This window comes from Cavia porcellus, unplaced genomic scaffold (genome assembly GCF_034190915.1).
Source record: "Cavia porcellus strain 051 isolate PalLab524CR breed Dunkin Hartley unplaced genomic scaffold, mCavPor4.1 scaffold_33, whole genome shotgun sequence".
Lineage (NCBI taxonomy): Eukaryota > Metazoa > Chordata > Mammalia > Rodentia > Caviidae > Cavia > Cavia porcellus.
This window is the reverse complement of record NW_026947516.1, coordinates 35,136,711-35,157,767: the sequence shown is the minus strand read 5'-3', so window position 1 is coordinate 35,157,767 and position 21,057 is coordinate 35,136,711. Positions and strand designations below refer to the sequence as shown.

Below are 21,057 nucleotides of genomic sequence, written 5' to 3'. Positions count from 1 at the left end.
TACAATCAGTAGTAGTAGAAATCTGAAGCAAGGAGAGAGTCTTAGGGAACAGGAATATTTAGGAAAAAAGCCAAAAAAGGAAAAATATCAACCATGCAAGTAAACAGAGGACACACAAAGAGAGCCATGAAAGAAAGGGACTTTTAAAAATGAGTGGTCACCAGCATCAGTTGCTGCATATCAGGTAAAAGAGAACCTTTTCCTAGGCATTGGCCATTGCTAACTGAATCAGTTATTGATTGGTACAAAAATGCTACAGTACAGAGCCTCAAAATGTTCTTGGCATACAACAATAGGCATATACTGCCTTCCCATGGGTTTACAATTTGGCAGTGGGGAGTGGCTCTTCATGCTTCAGATTGATCTGCATAACTGTTGGACTTTACTCATCCTCCTCCAAGGCATATTTGTCTTACAAGGAGGAAGTGCAAAAAGGATTTACTAGTCCCACTGCACAAACACATTTCAAGCCTCTGCTTGTGTCATTCTGTTAGCTTCTCGTTTGGATTAAGCAAAGCAAATCATATTGTCAAGTGCAGCTTTAAGGGCAAGAAAATAAACTCAGCCTTTTGTAGGAAAAACTTCAATTTAAGGTTTCTAGACTGAACTCTAGAACCTAAGGGTATGGGTACAGAAAGAAGAATTGAGGGCCATAGTTCAGTTTCCTACAGTGACTCCTATCAAATAGTTCTGGAACGGTGATGGCAGAAACCTTATTGTGAAGAACTCTAGAGTGGCACACACATAACCAAATTGAGGCAATAATTGAAAACTTGCCTTGTGAAGCATGTGGCTATGAAAGGAGTGAAAGTGATGAAGTCCAGGTTTTTGTTTTTTAAAGATGAGAAAGAGAATCATATTTGAAGGCTGTAGAGAAGGACCTTGTAGGGAGGCAAGAAGCTGAAACACCAGAAAGAGAGAAGTACATGGAGGAGGATCCCAGAATAGATGGGTGTCCAGATGGTGAAACCACCTTCCAATAGCAGAAGAGTTGACTCTTCCTCTGAGACTGGAGACAAGCATGTGAGATATGAAGTCTGATGTTTTGTATAATTTATAATTGATATGTTAAAATTACCCATGCAGAATTACAGAGAGTTCATTTGCTGTGAGATTCCTCAGTTAATATCATCAAAGTTCAGTCTAGAAACCAAACTAGATATTTCAAGCGGAGGAAATTTAATATAAAGAACTATTTCAGTGGGTAAGGGAAGAGCTGAAAAATTCAACAGGAGGCAGCTTGAAATTTAACAACTTTAGGGAGATGTTACCACTTCTAAGAAAAGGGGAACCAAGCTATGCCCATGTCCAGAAACTATAGCCATTTGGTGCTCATTGAAACACTGTGGGGACTGCAGAGCAGGTGGTGAAATTACTCCGGGGAGGGATTGTCCAGTGAGAGATGGAGACAAAAAGGAGACACTACTCACATGGAATGAGAAAGGAAGAAATTGTGTAGTTCTGTTCTTCTGCTCTTAGGAAGCCTTCTGCCAGTGGCTCTCATTGGCTTCACCCAACAAGAAGCTCTCTAGCAGGAAATCCTAGGTAATTCTGACTTCTACAGGGGTTAGTCCATTGGCAATATGGAATATAGTAGCAGAGAGTAAAGAGTTTCTAAGCTCTTACTTTTAAGCCCACTGCACTAAATCTTTCCATAAATCCCTTAGTGACTAAACGCAACACCTACATCCATGGCAAAGTGAAAGAAATCCAATCTGTAGAACTCTTTATCTTTCAATATGTTAGGATCCTGTTTTATAATATTCCAAGCAATTGGATTTTGGTTTTGAATGTCATGATGTGCCTGAGGCATAAGCAGAGAAAAACCATCCTATTTTGCAGATGACAAACCTGGACTCCCAAGGTTAACAACTTCCTTAAGGTTCAGACTATAGGACAATGGACAAACAAGGCCTTCTGGGAACTTGTCTTTTTGTTCCTGCTCACTGATTTTCATGAAGTTCCTCTGAGACAGTCATTAAAAATTTTTAAATCTAGTTCACCCAGAACAAATGTTTATTTTACTTGTAGGTGAATATCTCAAAACACCTTTAATAAGAAAATTTACATAATACTCAACCTTAAAATTTTAATTATAGATCCATGCATGCACTTTTATCTTCTAAGTTAAAGGGAAACTTTTAAAATCTGCTGCAATGTCTATAAAACAATAAGCCACTCAGTTTGAATAGAGGATTGTGTGGTGGAGAATATAGCTGTGATTAATTAAAAGTAGTAGTAATAGTAACAATAGTAATGATGATAGCAATGATAATTATATTTAATTCTTAGAGTGGGCAAGCACATTTGCATTTTCCCTGAATTTTCTAAGTCAGTGTTCATTATCCCCATTTAACGAATTAGGAAACTGAGGCATAGATAATTAACTTTCCCATTTGTCATATGACTACAAACTGATTAAGCCAAGATTTAGAACCACCATGTTCATTTTATTGCTAAGACTTTTAACTACTCTCTCTCCTTCCTTTCTTCTCTCTTTTGCAATGTCAATATAGCTAGAAAGAATTCCTGCAAATAAAAACTGAAATGAGATGAACATTAAAGTAAAAAAAAAAAAATTCTTGAATTCACCTTGGGTGGTCTCATAGTTCAAAACCAATTTTCTGTCTAAAATACCATATGTAAGTACCAAGTACATATTACAATAACATCAAATTAGGTATGAATATGAATCATTTCTTTCTTGACTGGAGATACAATCTTCTGGGAATTTAGCACTTTGTATTCTTCATAGAAAACACACACACACACACACGAACCTACAAAGTCATCTTCTTTATAGGCTAGTGGTCACAGTGTTTTAAATTTCTTCACACACCATGATCACCACACAAACAATTCCCTGTGGGATACACCACTGTAAATGGAATTCAACAGGAAAAAAGGGTGTGTGAAGGCTATTGTATTTTTGAATTTATACTGCTGAGGTCTGGAGTTATCCCAGGAGTACATTTCACAGTGGTAGGCAAATCTGGTCAAGGTCATGGTTCCTAGTGTGAATGACACTTTGGTAAAACCCAAAGTTTTTAACATATTACCTTTGGAGAAGTGAAACCAGTCTTTTCTATGACCATGGTTAAGAAGGGGAAAAAAGAAAGCAGTAATTGTGAATTTCATGTTTAGATAATGGCCATAGTGTTGTCAGTGTTAGTCATAGTCAGTAAAAATTTTTCTTTTTAATCTTATATCCTCACAAAACTTGGGAAGTATCCATTCATGTTCAATTCATTTTTTAGGTAAAAAATTAACTTTTACTATGAATATAATTTTACAGAAAATTAGATGGCATGAGGGTATATCAAAAAAATCTGGCTTCAAATTAAGCATCGCCCTTTTACTACCTTTTACTATAAAGTCTCTCACTTAACTTGATATTTTTTTCAGCGATTTTGGAAAATCATAGCATACTTTGCAGGTTATACTTTTTGGTATTTTATAGGTTATTTTAGACTCACTGCAACATCCTGCATGTTACTTTGTTGTTGACAGCAGCTTTCTTGAGGTATAATTGGTAAACAAAAAATACATGTTTCATGCACATAATTTGATGGGTTTGAAAATATACATACAACTACAAAGCCTTTCAAAATATGTCTCCCCTTATAGCTACCCATTTTATAAGCAATCATGAGTGAAGAGTAGCTTCCAAGATCATTTAAATTGCTAAGTTAAAGTAAGTGATTTTAATTATACATTCATTAAAAGTTTTATATTTTGTGTTTATAAGCCTATATATTTATCCTCTGATGTTGCTTCATCACAAGTATTTGTTTAAAAGTTGAATCCTCTTTAAAAAGGAATTGAATTCAGAAATCATAACTAGGTATTCTCATTTTAGTAATGCTTATGCTATGAATTAAAAAATTAATAGATGATAGACAAGCTCACTTTTTAAAACACAAATACCATCTTCCAAACTAAGAACCACATGGCTGAATTGTAGCTTACATTGCTCTTTTCATTACAGGTTTGGCTTAAGTAAAGAGAGGAAGGAAAGAAGGGATAGTTTTTGTACCCTAGGAAATTTCTAACAAAAGCAGAATTTAGGAGTTGTTTTTACCACAGAAGATGAGAATCTGAAGGCTAGAAACTATGTATGGTACTTGCTAAAAAGAGCAGTGTAGCAGAGTCACACACACAAGATTTCTACAAGGATGAATTTTAATGGCTTTGTAGTACCAGCAACTATGCTGTATCATTAGAAATTCTCTTCTGCTTTCATAGCAAAAGTTAGTGATGCTAACTTTGGCTTCTTCCTAACTAGTAATCTGGGTTTACTTGCTATATGCAGTGCATATTATTAGTTTGATTCTAGCATAGAATATTCTTGTTGACTAAGAAATACCAGATTATGTATTTTCAAGAAATTGGAGTTCCAACACAAGCAATCATGTTAAAAGTACCAGTGTTTGATTTGTATCATATAAATATACTGACACAAAACAAAATGTATGGAGACATATGTCATTCCTCTTTTCAGAAAAATCAGTTATTTTCAAATTCTTCTCTTCTCTTTTGTTGTGGACTATATCTCGGTGCCTCCTTCCAAGTCTGTTAGATGGGGCTTTGGGGAAGTCACCAGATCATGAGTGTGGGATACTCATCACTGGACTAATCCACTGATAGGTTACAGCTGGGTGTGATGTTAGGAGGTAAAGTCTTCTGGGAAGAAGTGGGTGACTGGGTGTCACTCCTCTCCCTGGCTGCTTCATGGCTGCCATGCAGTCCTGCCTTGGAACCAGCCAACTATGGCCTGAAACCTCTCCTTTAACTTCAGGGCACTGGATATTTTGTCCAAGCAACAAGAAATTATGCTTCTGACTCGCAAAACTGTTTTATATTTTGCATAGAAGAAAATTGTGTTCTTTTGCAATAATTGTCCACATTTACCACACAGTAGGCTATTGAATTAATGTACTATGGTGCTTTACATCCCTTCATTAAATATTGAAATTATTTGAGGCTTTTGTGTTTTACTCTTTTGGTTAATGCAAATCTTTATTCCTAAAGTACATTTATCTTCTTTTGAATATATTATTAGGAAAAAGCACTAGTAAGATTATTAAGTCAATGGAGATAAGCACTCATATCTATTGTAAAAATTGTGTTTGATAGACATTCCCAGCAACAGTGTACTTATGTACTGAGTTTATCACTCTTTCTGACATTGGGATTTATTTGTTAATTTAATTGGTGCCAATTGTACCTTCATGATTTAATGTTTTTGCTTAAAAGTTAACTTTTTTTCTTTTTTGTAAAATTATTTTTTCGGGGGCTAGGGATTTAGCTCAGCGGCACAAGCACCTGCCTTGCAAGCAGGCGGTCATGAGTTCGATCCCTGGTATCGATTTTAAAAAATTTATATTTTTCTTTTCTCGTCTTTAAACTTCCTGTTCTTATTTCTCTGACCATGTATCAGTGGTTTAGCCCACTATACTGAATTTGATAGTGAAACTCTAATTAGTTATTATCTAACTATTTAGAAAGCTCCTGATTAGAGAAGTGTAATAGAAATTTCAGAACAACATCATTCTAGATACAGCTATCATTGGCTGGCTTCTTTCTTTGAAATATGATAAAGTGATGAAAACTTAACTGTCAAAGACAAAGACCAAACCATAGGTGCTTTGGTTTCACAAGATTTTTGTATTTTGACTTAGGATATTTTTAAAGTATTATATTATTCTACAGAAAATTTCATAGCTAACATTGTCCTTTTGTTGTTCAATATTTTCTATATGCAGGGTTAGTTGAATGCCAGTAGATGGCACTAATTACATAAACAATTCAACAAGTTAATAAAAGGAGAAATGCATGATTTTTTTCTTCCTTTTCAAATTTTGTTGTATGTCACATACTCAACAACTATGTAGGAGCTTGTTTTAATGCCATTGTCTCTCCTATGATAAGAACAATTAAGCTTACTTTATTTCCAATTAATTACTACTAAATTAAAATGCTTGAAATTGCTTACTGTTCTGGATGCTGCATTTAAAAAGTTTTGTCATGGAAAATGAGTTAGATTATACTGTCATGGTTGACTAAATTACACAGTAGGTTAAAAGCTACCTTGTAGACATGTTTTGACCTAAGGATTCAGAAGCTATTAATGAAGCATTTGAAGAAACTCCAGCTAGAGTTTTCAGAGAAAAACTGACATATATTTTCTCTCTCATCCACATCTGTAGCAATTGGCCAAAGACCTCCGCCAGTGGCAGATCAATGTAGATGTGGCAAATGACTTGGCACTGAAACTTCTCCGGGATTATTCTACAGATGACACCAGAAAGGTACACATGATGACAGAGAACATCAATGCCTCCTGGGGAAACATCCATAAAAGGTAGGAATTTCATTGTTTCTAAAACTGTTGTTGGCTTATAATCAAGGAGTAGTAAAACCAGGTGGACAATGCAGGACAATTTGCTTTCCCAATCCTGCTGTGATGGGGATTCAGAGGATTCGAAATGATGAATTTCAGCACAACTTGCGGGCTTTTCTCAGGATCCTATTATAATGAGGGGGAACCTGAGGTCGAGTGAAATGAAATGATTTACCCTCAGTCCCAGAGGTAGTGACAGACCAGAGATTAAATAAAAACAAAATGCTGATTTCCAGCTAGAAGAACCATTTATCAGTGTGCTCTGAGACCTCTATTCAAAGAAATATCTTTCTATCCTTTCATGGCACATGCTGCCTCAGCCTTCATCTGACAAATTCCTTTGTACTAGAGATACAGCTACCCATGTTTCTGCTATTACATCTCTACATATTACACTCACCCATATATTAATAGTACATTATGCCTACAGTATCCAATGGGGAAATTTATGTGTATAACATGACTCATAGCTTCATTTTCCATTCTATACCTATGGACCTGAAGAGTCTTAGATACCAGCTCCTTAAACTATATCTTATCTTAGTCTTATCAATTCTTTTAACCCTTATATTTATTCCAACTATAAATACATGAGTCATGTAACTGTTTCCTGATTGTCTTGCAGATTAGTCTAAACTCCATGAGGGCAGAGACTGTGTCTTTCTTCTTTGACACATATCCAGAACCTAAACCAGGCAATATAATAGTAAACTGGTATATATTTGCTGAATGTTGACTCCCTTTGCATGATATAGAATTACATTCTGCATGCTGTGATAAGTTAAGGGTTGTTAGGTCTTTATTTTGAGTTCTGTCCAAAAAACTGGAGCAAAAATAGTCCATGTTCATGATAAAAAAGACACTGTTGAAGATGAGTTCCATATGATATGAATTACTGAGAAAGTCAGTTAGGTGATCTTTATTAAGAGGAGAATGGTACCACTGAGGTAAAAAAAACATTTTTAAACTAAAAGCAGGATACCATAGGCATAATGTACTATTAATATATGGAAATTAAGCAACCAGGTAAATCTTGAATCAGAGCTAGTGACTGAATAGTGAAAACTCCTGTGAATGTGCCTTAAATTGGTGACCCTACAGCACAGCTCTAGTCCTGAGTGCCAGATACTGTGTGTCCAGATGGCCATGGATAAGACCAATCAACCTGAAATTGGACAGTTATATCCGGGGCCGACTCAAAGGGACCCTACTGGAAAAAGGGAAATCTCAATAGGAGATAGATTTTTAGGGGAAAATTTCAGTCACCTCTTTTTCTCAGTGGCAAGATTTGGCCACTCTTCTCCACATACAGATCTAGTATCTGTTCAGTTGAATGGGAGCAGATGATTAGACTCACGATGAATTAGCCACCTGTGATCAATTGGTATTGGAGAGTTCATCATTACATCTCGGTGGGAAATACATGCTTTGCAAACAGAAGCCTTTTTAGGAAAGCAAATTAAAAGACTAATTTAGTGAATTTAAGGAATGTGAACTAAGCATGGTACAGAAGTAGAGCTTCAAGGGATTGGTCTATTGATACTGGTCTTCTCTTGCAGACACCTCTCCCACATCTCATGCTCTTTGATGACTTGCACAACTCTCTAATTATTTTATCACATTGTTAAAGTCTTTGGCTTCTTCAGGAGAAGGACTTCCATCTTACGTTTTCTGGCTGCTTCTCTAAAAACCATCAAACAACAAAGCTATATAGTTATATCCATAATGGGTAAAATGAACTAGGATTTTAGAAACCAGCTTATAATTTTAGCTGATCCATATAGAATCTGCATTAACCCAGTACCTTTTCATTCATGTCTGGAAGGTTCTTCTTGTTCCCTTGTCACTTTCTATATACTCTTTGTGAAAATTCATCTACTTGTGTATTTTCATTCTGTGAATCATCATGTATTTGTATTTCTAGCTGAGTTATATTCTTTTGGATATTACACCTGTATGACTTACTGCTCTATTTCCAGTTTAATTTCTCACAAGAACTTCACATCGAGTACATGCAAAATTGAACTCATATTTGCCCTCTTCCAATCTTTTTCTCCAAATGCAACCAACTTCTCTTTCTGTGGTCCCTAATTGGTGAATACTACAACAGCTTTCTAGTTGATCTCCTTGGGAAGCTGAAAGTCTCACTTAATTCTTTCTTCTACAACTCCCATAGCTAAGCTATAGTAAATCTATTTACTGCCTAAATAACTCTCAAATCTAGTTCCTTTACCCCATTCCTATTCCTCTACTCTAGTGTCTGTGTGAACAAGTACAGCATTTACTTTATTGGCCTTTCTTCTTCTAGTCTTCCTGCTTCTACTCACTTCCCTAATAGAATTCAAAATGAATTTTCTAAATGTAATATGATTGTGTAGCTTACCCCTCCCATCTTTGATGTCATCAGTACCTTACCCATTGTTTTAAAAAGGATTTCAGTATTCTTTTGAGTAGCTTCAAGGTCTTGTGTGATTTGGCCTTCTCTTTACAACTCTAGCCTAATTTCCTACTCTCCCTCTTTTCCTCAACACAATTGAGCAAGTGAATTTTTTGTTTCATCTTAATTACATTCTATATTCTCTACCTCTTGGTGACATGGTATATATTATTCTGTCTTTTTTGCTTGCCTAAATTCTATTACTCATCCAGATCTCAGTTTAAATTCCAATTCCTCCAAGAAGCTATCTCTACCAATTTTAAAACTTCATGCTCCTTTGGCCCCCTGTTGTACGAGTCACTTTTCTGTTGCTGAGGCTAAGTACCTGACATATCCAATTTAAAGGACAAAAAGTTTATTTTGGTCCACAGTTTCAGGATTTCGGTCCGTGGTTAGCTGGCTCCAAGGTAAATATTTCATGGAAGAAGGCATGGCAGAAGAACCTGCTTAGCTTATAGAATCTAACAAGCAGAGAGCAGAAGAGGAGCTGCAGAGAAGGAGCCAGGAACCGGGTATGGCCAACATGACCCACCCAGACACACCCAGCAGTGTACCTTACTAACCTCTCAGGCATCCCTCAAACTAATCCAATTGACAACTAAGAAGGAATGAGGAAGAAGAGATAAGGGAGAAGGAGGGAGAGGAGAGAAAGAGGATAGAAAAAATGATGAAAATAGAGCTTTTGCAGATAGCAAGGGGATCAACAGTTGGAAATAATAGGGAATGAGGGGAAGGATAGGGAACAAAAGACAAAAAAAAGAGAGAGAAAAGAATTAAGATATATTATTTACATGTAGTGATAATTTTAATCATTATGTACTGCAAACATTTACTAATAAAAATAAATTGATTAATTTAAGAAAGGATACTTACACTAATTATAGTGTTTATCTTAGTATACTGCACCTAATATTTGCTGGTCAATTTTGCCAGTTAATAGAGAATATCTGCCACAAAAGACATTTAAAGACAAACTGGTGTGCTATAGATGGATTGCATTAAGTTTCCTAAAGAAATAACCTTTCAAATCTTTTACTGTTAGAATAAGATTATAATAACAATGACTTACTCAGGCTTGATGGTTTCTCTGGTCAGTGAGAGATCATAAAAAGAGTTGGATGCTTTACAGGCTAATGATAACTTTAGGTATTAAAAATCAACATTCTATGTCTGCTACATATATACATTGCACATGTTCTGCTTTGTCTACAGCTTCTCTTATTTTACACTCTTATCAACCATTTTCTAGATCCGTAAAGAAAACTCTGTAAGATCTTTTGAATCTTGAGCTTTTGTCTAATATCTTGCCCAACTGGAATAGAAGTAAAATCATCATTATCTATATTTAGGTTGACTTATATGGTAGCCACCAGAAGCCAGAAACATTTTAAGTTTAAAGATGATTAGGTAAAATTCAACATTCAGTTTTTGTTTCATTGGCCACTTTTTTTGTTTTCTGCTTTTTGGGTTTTTTGTAGTGGGAATTGAATTCACAACCTCATGCTTGACAGGCAGTCACTTTTGCCACTGAGCTAAATCCTCAGCCAATTGGCTACCTTTTTAGTGCCTGAGAGCCATATGTAACTATTGGCTTCCCTATTGAATAGGGGAAAATGCAACATCGGTGTCATTGAAGAAACTTTTAGTGACAGTACTACTTTCAAATTATCTGGAACCACCCTCTTCTAAGTGGTTTAGGTTACACTAATAATAATTATGTATATTATTACTTTAAAAAGATACTGCCATATTTTATACATAAATGTTTTCTTGTGGTTCATATGCTTCATTTCTACATCATTTCTTTTCTTTATCCATTCTCTAGTATTGGACTTTAAACTCTGAAATACTACATCTATGGCAGGATGATACTTTCACTTTGTTAATGGTATTAACTCATTTTAAAAAGGACAAAATTGATAATATGGATATTTGTTTTATAGAGAAAATGTATCTCATGGCTTTGAAAATTTTGTGTGGAAAGAATTCTGATTTTATCATTCCTCACATTTCAGGTTAGATAGTGTTTTCCTATTGAACATTAATATATAACCTGGGATGAAACTGCAAATCATATGGTTAAGTCTATGAAAATGTTTCAGTATTTGGAAACCTATTTAAGGCAATAAACACTTCAATTCAGTTTTAAAATGTTGAATGTTAAGCAATGTAAATATAACTTGGAAAAGCTTTACTTCGATATCATACACTCGCGAGTTGTAGTTTCAAAACCTAAACAAAAACAAGAGTAAGCTAATGTTTACTTAGTATTTCAAATGAGTACATAGATGACCTCTGTAAGCAAATGCTTTATTTTCCTGATCACTTTCCATATAGAGTCCATGCTAATACATAAAGCCAAAAATGTGAGCCTCGGCAAGTTCATTTCTTTCTCTTCAATCTCTGTGGGTAGATATGAATTTGTGAAGACGATGATATTAGATATGATATTACAAATTATTGTGAGGGGCCTCTAAGGATTAGATTTCAAGGACTGCCATTTAGCTGATGACTTTATGATAACACTGTCATGAGATTTCATTTCCTTGTTTCTATTCCAAGATCACTCTTTAAAGAAGGAATGAGCATTAACTCTGAATTATCTGTCTGTATCTATCTTAGGGCTTCCATAGGTCTTATTCTGCCAGGTATAAGCTCATAAAGTAGAGGGCTATTCCTAGCAGAAGAGGTTTCAACATAACTGCAAGCTCCTTGTGTTAGCTCCCAGATACCAGAAAAATCCCTATAGGTTCTAAAAGAGATTTAGCATGTACATCTCTCTCTCTCTCTGTATATATATATATATATATATATATATATATATATATGCATATATGCACATATGTGTATATGCATATGCATGTAATGCATGCAAACACATCCCTTCAAAAAATAGGACCATCCTTTTGTCTTTATTAATAATGCATTTCAGATTTTAATGATCACAAATAAAAGCTGATGATTTTTTTTAAAAAAATATTATCTCCAGTATTCTCTATGTTTGGGAACCTTGAAGACAGTTGTAAGTCACTCTTCTCTTTTTGTGAGTTATTTCTCTTCCATCTTTGCTTTAAAGAAGTAAGAAAAGAAAAAAATTGAACCTTATTATATATATTCAGCAAAGAGTAATACTACCTCCCCATGGATTCTCTTCTTATTCTCAAACATGTTCTTTTAAGTAAGTATATTCTTTTCTAACTATACTCAGAATTTCAATTTCTTTTTTGTTCTTACAACCATCTGACATACTCTGGTCTCCCTCGTCCTAAGAGAACTATCCTAAAACACCCTATTTTGTATCCAGTTTTTAAACAATAATTGACTTTGCTGCTTCCTACTGTTCAGAGGGGTTACTGGCAAGACATGACTACTGATGGCAGGTAAGGCAAGGACAGGCTGATTGGGGTTTAGTTATTAGTACTAGGTAAACATTAGTGAGCATTCCTACGTTCAAGAAGGTTATATTCTGGGAAGAAGATATGGGACAGTCCAAATAAAAACATTAAAGATATTATGAATCACATAGTGAAAATAGAGAAGGAAAGGCATTGAGTTGTGTATATGTCTGTGTGTTTGAGACAGACACACACACACACACACAGAGAGAGAGAGAGAGAGAGAGAGAGAGAGAGAGAGAGAGAGAGAGAGAGGTTGAAAGGAAGTGCCAAGAGAATTTTGAATACACATACCATAAGCTAAGGATAAGTTTAAGGTAACGGATATCATAGTAACTTTGATCCAGGTTTTACCATTGTGAACATGAATCAAAACATCACATGACATCTCATAAATGTGTATAATAATTCTGTGTCAATCATAATTAAATTTGAAGCAGTAAATATTTATGGCAGGTAAACTCTTCCTGAAAAAATGACATTTAAGTGAAATCTAAAAGATCTTAGGGGGTGAGCCATATGGGTAATTGAAAGAAAAGCAGTTCAGCAAGGTCCTGATAAGTAGAAATTCTTTATGGCAAGAATATACTTCCCATATTGGAGTAAGGTTAAGGAGGCCATGGTGACAGGAAAAGATGAAGTAAGCAGAAGTGGAGTAGTTAATGAATGCAGAGAGACCAGAGGAATCTGATTATATTGGGACTTATAGCCCCTCTTACTCTGAATTAGAGAAGAGTCACTGGCGAGTTTTGAGTAGAGGAGTACCATGTTTTGACTTACTTGGCTCCTCTGTTCTAATTGACTAAAAGGGAGTAGAGACACCATTAGGACACCATAGTGATAAAGCAGTCAACAGACAGACAATTATGGCTAAGATCAGAATGGAGAGATGAGAAGCAGCTGGGTGCTGTGCGAGTTTTAGAACAGAACTGAAGAAGTTTTATAATGGATTGAATTTGGGTGTGTGAGAAAGAGAGGAGACAAGGAAGACCCCAGAGATTTTAATGTTGGCACCTCGAAGATGAGATAGCCGTTTACAGGGATGGCAAATTCCCCCAGAGCAAGATACATTAGGAGGAAGCTATAAGCACATGAAATGTGGAAACTGCTGTTGTCTATCCAGGTGGTGATATGAGATAGGTAGATACACAGATCTTAAATTCTGGAGAATGCCTTAAGTTATAAATTTGCGACATGAAACAATAATCAGTGTAATTTCCTTTTCCTCTGTTCAGCCTTAAATGTCTATTATGTATTAACTTTTCTCTTTTTCTCTTCCCATTTCATGAAATTTTGACTATTGGCTTTAACTGCAATTGAGGTACCTCAGTCTTTATGTTTGTCTTATACATATCTTGTTCCTGATCTCTAGAACTGTATTTCCATCTATTTACCATGCATTCTGCCTACATATCTTACAGCCTACAAAATCTCTCAAGTGTATGCACAATCTGACCCTAAAATAACTGCTAGATTTCTTGTGCTTTAGCTTGTTGAACTTAAGTAATTGTAAACCTGGAAATCTAGGAATTTCCTTTTCCCTTCCTCTTTCCAAACCTACCGATGCATAAGTAAAATTGGCTTCCAAATTCTGTGAATTCTACTTCAAAATTTGTTCTAAACTATTTCTTTTTCTTCATCCTGTTGTCATCTGATCCTGAAACATTTTTCCTTTCCCTAGGAAATTGTGACCTTCTTTCCTTAGTGCTCCCAGCCATACACACATCATTATTTTGACTTTCACACTGGCCCCAGAGTTCTGTTCCTTAAAATAAATCTTCTTGCTTCTCTTGGCTAGTAGCACTTGTTTCTAACCCTCCTGAGGCTTGATGGATGATATTTAAATTTGTGATATAGTCCCAGAAAACATACCCTAATTTTTTTGAATGTAAAAGTAAATACGTAAAACTTACTTTCCCCTAGGGATAAAAAGCAAATGGAATCATAAATTTGTTTGCCTCTTTATTTAGAAGAGGAATGGGCGTTTGGACTTCATAAAAAACTGTTATATACTCTTTTCTAAAATGTTATTAATTCTCAAAATATTTTTGGAAATCAATTTCTAGAACTACCTGGGAACCATTTATGATTATCAGCAGACTATTAAATTATTTTTATAGCCACACCTTTTTTGCTCAGTAATGGTACAATCAGTTATTAGGCACTAAATGGCTTTGGATTATTTCCAAAAATTTAAGAAAAAGACCGTTTGCTACCCTTGAAGCTATGCTAATAGAAAAAAGTTTAAAATATAACCATTATTGACTGCTTATAATATATTCACAGCATATTTTATTCATAATACAAAGAACTCAGAAGTCATCAGTGCAATGTTATCAATTTAATGTAACTTATTTTTGATCCTTCATATGTGGAATATACTTTCTAATTCACCTGAAGTATTAAAAGGTTTTGTTATGTTTAAAACCCCAATCCATTAGCAACTCGTTTAGGTATATTTCTTTTGGCAGTACTAGGAAATTCTTCTGGCTCTTCAGGAGAGAGTTGTATGTTATAAGACACTTCCATTTTTAATACTGCTGAAAGCCAATCTGCTCAACTGGTTGTCGAATATAAAGAAACGTTACCATCCTCTGACATGGTCCTATAATACCTGCTATGTGAAACCTTGGAGTTCTAGCCAGGGAATGTCATGATCCCTATGGATCTCAGAGGCTCATAGTAGTAACTGCCTGTTTCATTTTCTGCCATCTCCTTTAAAGTAATTAGAATGTTTCTGGCTTGCAGGGATTGCACACAAAGGGAGATATTTGGAACCATGTCATTGGTGATTTACTGGTGTGGAAAATTACCTTGTGATGTAGCCAAGTAGCCCTTTTCATTCTAACTCAGTCCTATAGTCCTGAATCGGACTCTACCAACACATCAAAATCTATGCTTTCAAATGCCCCTACATGTGATTTACCCTTGAAAAAAAGCCTCTTCAATTAAAGAAAACTTTAAATGTTCCTAATGGAAAATTATAGGACACCAGCAGACTTTCCTTCATTTATAAATTTAATGTTATGATACCTAAAATTAAAACAAATGAGAGAAGGTTTCCCTTTCCTGGTTTAATGAAACCATTAATGCTAGCAACAGCATCCATTATATTATTTTTTAATTATGTTTATGGTTTTCATTTTGTTTGCTCTTGCATCATTCTCAGAAAACTTATAAGGGATAGTCACTATAGAATTAAATTATCTGGTATTTTTTAAAAAGCTAAGTTATTTTGATAAATGAATACCATCATCATTTGACTTCATTTATATGTATATAATTCCAATTTGAGAATTTCATGATTTTATTCCAAGCATAATAGGGATTTTTTTTCTATGTATAAACCATTCGTTCAAGTGCTGTACTAAAAACAACCATGCGGGACATATAGGTGTTAGCGGTTTCGTGAAATTTCATCTTTTCAGTTGTACCTCACCTCACAAAAAACTGAGGTGATTCAAGCAGCCTTAGGTAGTGCTCAGGAACAGGACATACTTTGCCTGCCCCTTTCAACAGTCAGGAAAATCAGTGCCAGTCCTGACTCACTGAAGCCAGAAGCCTGGCTTAGGTTCTCTGTGTTGTATAGTGTATTTTCTTATCCGTGAGAACAGCGGAATCCGAACTCCTATCAACTTCTCAAATCAGGGATGGCAGCCCTATGTTTACAGCTCTGTGAACCACTTGTGTTTCTGAGACATTTCTGAACCACAGAGCCACTTAACTTGTTTAAGAGCCCAAGTGTCTCCTATTGGTCACCACTTAGAAGTTTCACTTTAGCTTTTTTTTTCCCTAGTATGAAGTGATATTTATGGTAGAAAATTTCAGAAATCAGTAAGTAATCACTTTTAATATCTTTAGCATTTCCTTTTATCATATTTTTGTGAATTGTTTTTGACTATTTTTATTTTATTTATTTTCAACTGATTAACAATTGAAAGCATTTTCAGATTTCTTTGTACTTTGGAAAATCCTAAACACAATTTTATTAGAAAAAGAAATGTGTAAATAGTTTCAAGGAAAAAAGTATGGAGGAAATAATTCCTTGAGATACATGATGACTTACTGAAAAGCAAAGAAAAAAAATCCCTCATGTCTTCAACCAATGTTTTATGCAGTGGCCGTTTTGTCTGTCATCAGTATTCATTCAAAGAGATGAAAACTATTTCAATTAACTGGGAAATCAATTCTCTATTCAAAGCAGTGGTTGTGTGTTTTAAATATCTTCTAGTATTCAGCATTGTACTTAGCTTCATCAAATCTCTAATTATGATGCTCATTGCATCATTCCATGTCTAGTCAGTATTTTTATGCCACAGAGCATTTACAACAAGTAGGATGGATTTAATCTAACACCTTTGGAGAGTATAACCTACATTATTTAGACTGAGTGTTCCTCATGCAATTCTTCAGGGGTCATAGTATTCTATGTTGCAAATATTGTAGTTCTACCTGGTGAAATTGTTTTAGCTATTGAACTTCAACTTTGTTACATTTCTTTTTAAATAATATTTCAATGAAATATTACTGTAACAAAATAAAACTGTCATTCTGTAATATATTAGATAAATAATAACTATGAATTCATGATTGTTTATGATTTTTGCAGTTGGTTATGATTGTTAATACACAACACAGACACAGGACCTGTTCCTGCTGAAGTAGAAATGCTAAAATGCCATTATTCTCTTTAGTTGTGAGTCAAGCTATTGACTCCTACTTACACAGACCTGGTTTTCCAATTCAAATCTGTCACTTTTAGGCCCGTGCTCCCTTCATTACTATGTAATAGATACATCTTCACTTGGAAAGACATTTTGGCAGCTCTTTCACGGCAATCTAATATCAGCTCTGCCCTCTCCAATATTTTTACCAGTAATTTCGATGAAGGTATAGATAACATTCTTATCAAATTTGTCAATGATACTAAGCAGGAAGCAATAATAAATACAGTCAAGAAGAATATGAAGAGCCAAAAAGTTTTCATCAAACTGGACTCAGAGGCTGAATGTTGGAAAATGAGAGGTAAACGTGAGGCACTACATTTGAGTTCAAAAGAGAAGTAAAACAAAATGAACTCCAACTGATGTACATTGGGCTCCTTGGAAACAGACTGTAAGATACTTATCAAAGGTTTATAAAGGCATGTTCCCATGAAATACATGTGTGAGAATGTAAGAGAAACAAAATTGAACAGAGAGAGAAACCAGATTGCAGTGAACTGAGTGGTCGGCAGATTCCTAGAGAATCTGTATAACTTACACAGAGAAGTTTTCACATGGGAGGCAATTGAGAACTGTAGCAATCAGTATTCTCAAACAGCTAGGGGATTGGCTCTTAGAAAAGAATCAGTACATTCACTGTCCCAGTGTTATCTAACTAGTACTTTCATAAGCTCAACTCTGCACTCATTTGCCCTACAAATTTGCCGTATTGAACAAGGTGCTAGCTGACCTTGATTCTACTCAGACATTTTATATTTTTCTTTTGGAACTGTTATTCTCACCTCATATTATGTTAGAATTCAGGATATTTTTTCCAAGGATTTACATAGATTGGGCTGAGTGATACATACCTGTAATCCCAGCCCTTGGGAGGCTGAGGGAGGAGAAGTACCACAAGATCCAGGCCAGCCTGGGTTGCATAGTGTGTTCAAGATGAACCTGAACTGCATAGCAAGACCCTATCTGAAAAAAACATGAACAAAAACCATATATAGATAGTAGGATGGGAAAAACAGGGAGAAAGAAAAATATTGATTCTTTGCCACAACATATTCAAGTAGTACTGGATCATTCTTTTACACATAGAGGGTAGAGGTAAAACCATTTAGAAATGATGGAAATAATTTGGGATACTTTTACTAAAAGAAGCTATATATAGCTAAGGTTTCTATTGTAGCAGATAGCAATAAACAATAAAGTGAGAGAGTCTAGTATAATTGCTGAGATCAGCTAATAAGTTTTTTCTTCCTGAAACACATTCCATTAACCTTCCTTGATATTGTATCCTCATCAAAATTTTGATAGCATAGAAATAATACCTAGTTGTATCTTTTCCACACATAAAACATGTAATTCGTACTCTCTTAATGATTACTTTTATCCTAAATGTTAGGCTGGTACTAGTGACAGAAAAACTTACTCTGGCAGGTAGGCAATTCCAGAGAACCAGCCACTCACTTGGTGTATGAGAAGAAACCTCAGTATACTCATGTAAAGTGACTCTGGGCAACCAGTCTCACTTGGCAACCATTCATGATGGATATATCTGGTCTGTTCTGAGAATGGACCAAGACTCTTCAATAAGGCTGAGTAACAGAGCTGAAACTCAAAGGTCTAGCAGGATTGTGCTGAGTCCTTAGCAAGCCAGTGACTTGAACTCATTCTTAAATACAAACAATTTATAGGCAAAGCTAGCTTGAAAGGGCTGGGTTTTCTCTCTGGAGTACACTGTACTTGTCAACTGACGATAAGGAAGTCAGATATCTTTATAACTAATTAGTCTGCATTCCAAGCAAACGTAACATTTTACAGGTTTAAGTTAACTTTCTCTAAATTTGTGTTGCTTGCTTGTTTCAATATTAAAATATCTACAACTTAGAAAGTAATACCAAGGCACAGAGAGTCTGTGACTTTCCTGAACTATAAATATCAATTTATGTTCATTCTGAAACGGGAATTTTTGTATGTGTTATTGATCTTGTTCTTTTTCTTATTTATATTTATATTATAGCATTGTTTATATGATGTTAGATTCTCTAGTTCTTTGAGAATTTTGTCACGTAGAGTGACCTGCTGCTCTCTAGTATTTCAATTAATACTGTCAACTCCTTTCTATGTTTACCAGCATATTAATAAGACTGGTTCCAAAAGGCTCTCTAAACAAGTATTGGCCATTCTTCCTGAAAAAGCATGTTTCTCTCCATCTTTTTATCTGTATTTCAAAGTTTTGCCAAATTTTGCTTTTGTAAATGTATACCTACTAGCAACTTACACTTGTAATTTTGAAAGTATAAGTCAGACTCAAACGATTGCAAGTATATGAGCACTATTGAAAATTTAAGTAATAAAAGTATCCAATTTGAAAAGGCTGATATTGACATGTATATGCATTTTCTAATTAATTGCTTCAGTTAAAACACTACACTTGACCAAGTACTGCAAAAGATATTCAGTAAAAGAATATCTGAAAAGAAAACACTACACTTGACAAAGTACTGCAAAAGATAGTCAGTAAAAAAAAAAATTCTCATTGTGTTTATCTTTATTCATTCACATACTTGGAAATTATATGAATATTTTTAGTAAGAAGTATAATATTGTATGAATATCAGCTTTTAAAAGAGAGACAGAGAAAGTGAAGATAGAAAGGAGACTAACAAAAAAAGGAAAGAGTTGAGAAGAGAGGACAGGCAAAGGGTATGATACAGAAGTGGAAATGATTAAAATATGTTATATGGAGGTTGGAACATACCAAAATGAAGCCCATTATTTTGCATAACTGATAATGAATTAATAAAAATCTTTTCAAATTTTAAAATAAGATTTTATTTTTTCTAACCTTTATTGAAAGAATTTTAAATACTGTTGTAATTCAGTAGATATATTGTATCAGTAATTTAAGCAAATTGAGTCAGTGTTGTTACTGTACATGACCATGTGATCCAGAAGCATTGGGAACTCGTTTGTAGAAAGAGTTTGAAAAGTTTGGAGATGCTAGCTAGAGAAGCCTTAGAATGCTGTAAACAGAGAAAGAAGAGATTTATGAAGATTCTGGTTGGAACTCAGAAGACCAGTAGAATGATGAGATAGTAGAGGTTAGACTCTGTTGGTTTGTTGAAAACAAAGACTCCGTTGGTAGTTGAACTAAAGGTGATATGTGTTATATCCTAGGAGAAAGTTTTTCCTTCATTTTGCCCACGACGTGAGAATTTGCAGGAGACTGAGATTAAGGACAATATGCTACCGAATCTGACAGAGGACATTTCTGAGAAGCCCAAAGTTCAGGTTGTGGCATGGGTACTGTTAGATGCTTTTAACCAGATCTAAAGTGAGAATTAGGAGCAGAAATAGATGTGAAAAGTTGACTGTTTCATAAGAAAGATGCTCCTGCAAAGTAGGGACCCTGGAAAGCATAGTTGCTAAAAATATATTATTAAAAGGAAATCAGATAGCTTGCATCAAGACAATAGGAAAGAGATCTAAAGGCCTCTCAGGAATAATAAAGACCCTAAATTCCTGGGTATGAAGCAAAAGCTCTCATTTGAGAAGAAGGATCCTAGGCCCCCTGCTCCTAGGGAAGTGATTCCCCAGGATTTGTTTCATTAGTTCTAAGGTAGCTAGGTACTCAGAGGCATCTGTAGCCATGATCCAAGGGGTCATAGCTACATCTTGAGTGGGTGGCAGATCTTGGCATTATCTATGCGGTGCTGCTTTTACAGGCATGCAGATGCCAGAGTTGTGAGATCATGGAGGCTTTCACCCAGATTTCAAAATTTCAGGGCAATGTGACCCTGAGAGGGTAATGCATGAAGCTATAAAACTGAAGAAAAAGTTACAGTAGAGACTCCTGGAAGCTGGAGATGCCAGGAATGTGGAGTATCTGCTGAGGAAAGTTGAAGGCTATGCATGAAATCAGCCCAAGCAAAAGACCATGTAAGCTATGAGAGACAAGGCCATAGGGATGGGGCTGCCCAAGCCATATGGAGTTCACATCTATCCACAACCTGCCCTGAGTCCTAGACATGGATCATCAGGATTTAATGTTTACCCTGATGGATTTTGGTCTTGCTTTATCCCAGTTTACTTCCATTCCCATCC

At 35.2% G+C, this 21,057-nt stretch overlaps 1 protein-coding gene across 17 annotated transcripts in view; it reads left to right on the top strand.

The window, feature by feature from the left end:
* The window catches only part of Dmd (dystrophin), a 2,110,831-nt gene that overhangs the window by 1,596,573 nt on the left and 493,201 nt on the right, over window positions 1-21,057 (top strand). For all 17 annotated transcript variants that reach the window (XM_063242792.1, XM_063242803.1, XM_063242804.1 and 14 more), the window contains one exon: window positions 6,210-6,364. In XM_063242792.1, the coding sequence (XP_063098862.1) occupies window positions 6,210-6,364 (155 nt within the window). The remainder of the gene's footprint in view (window positions 1-6,209; window positions 6,365-21,057) is intronic.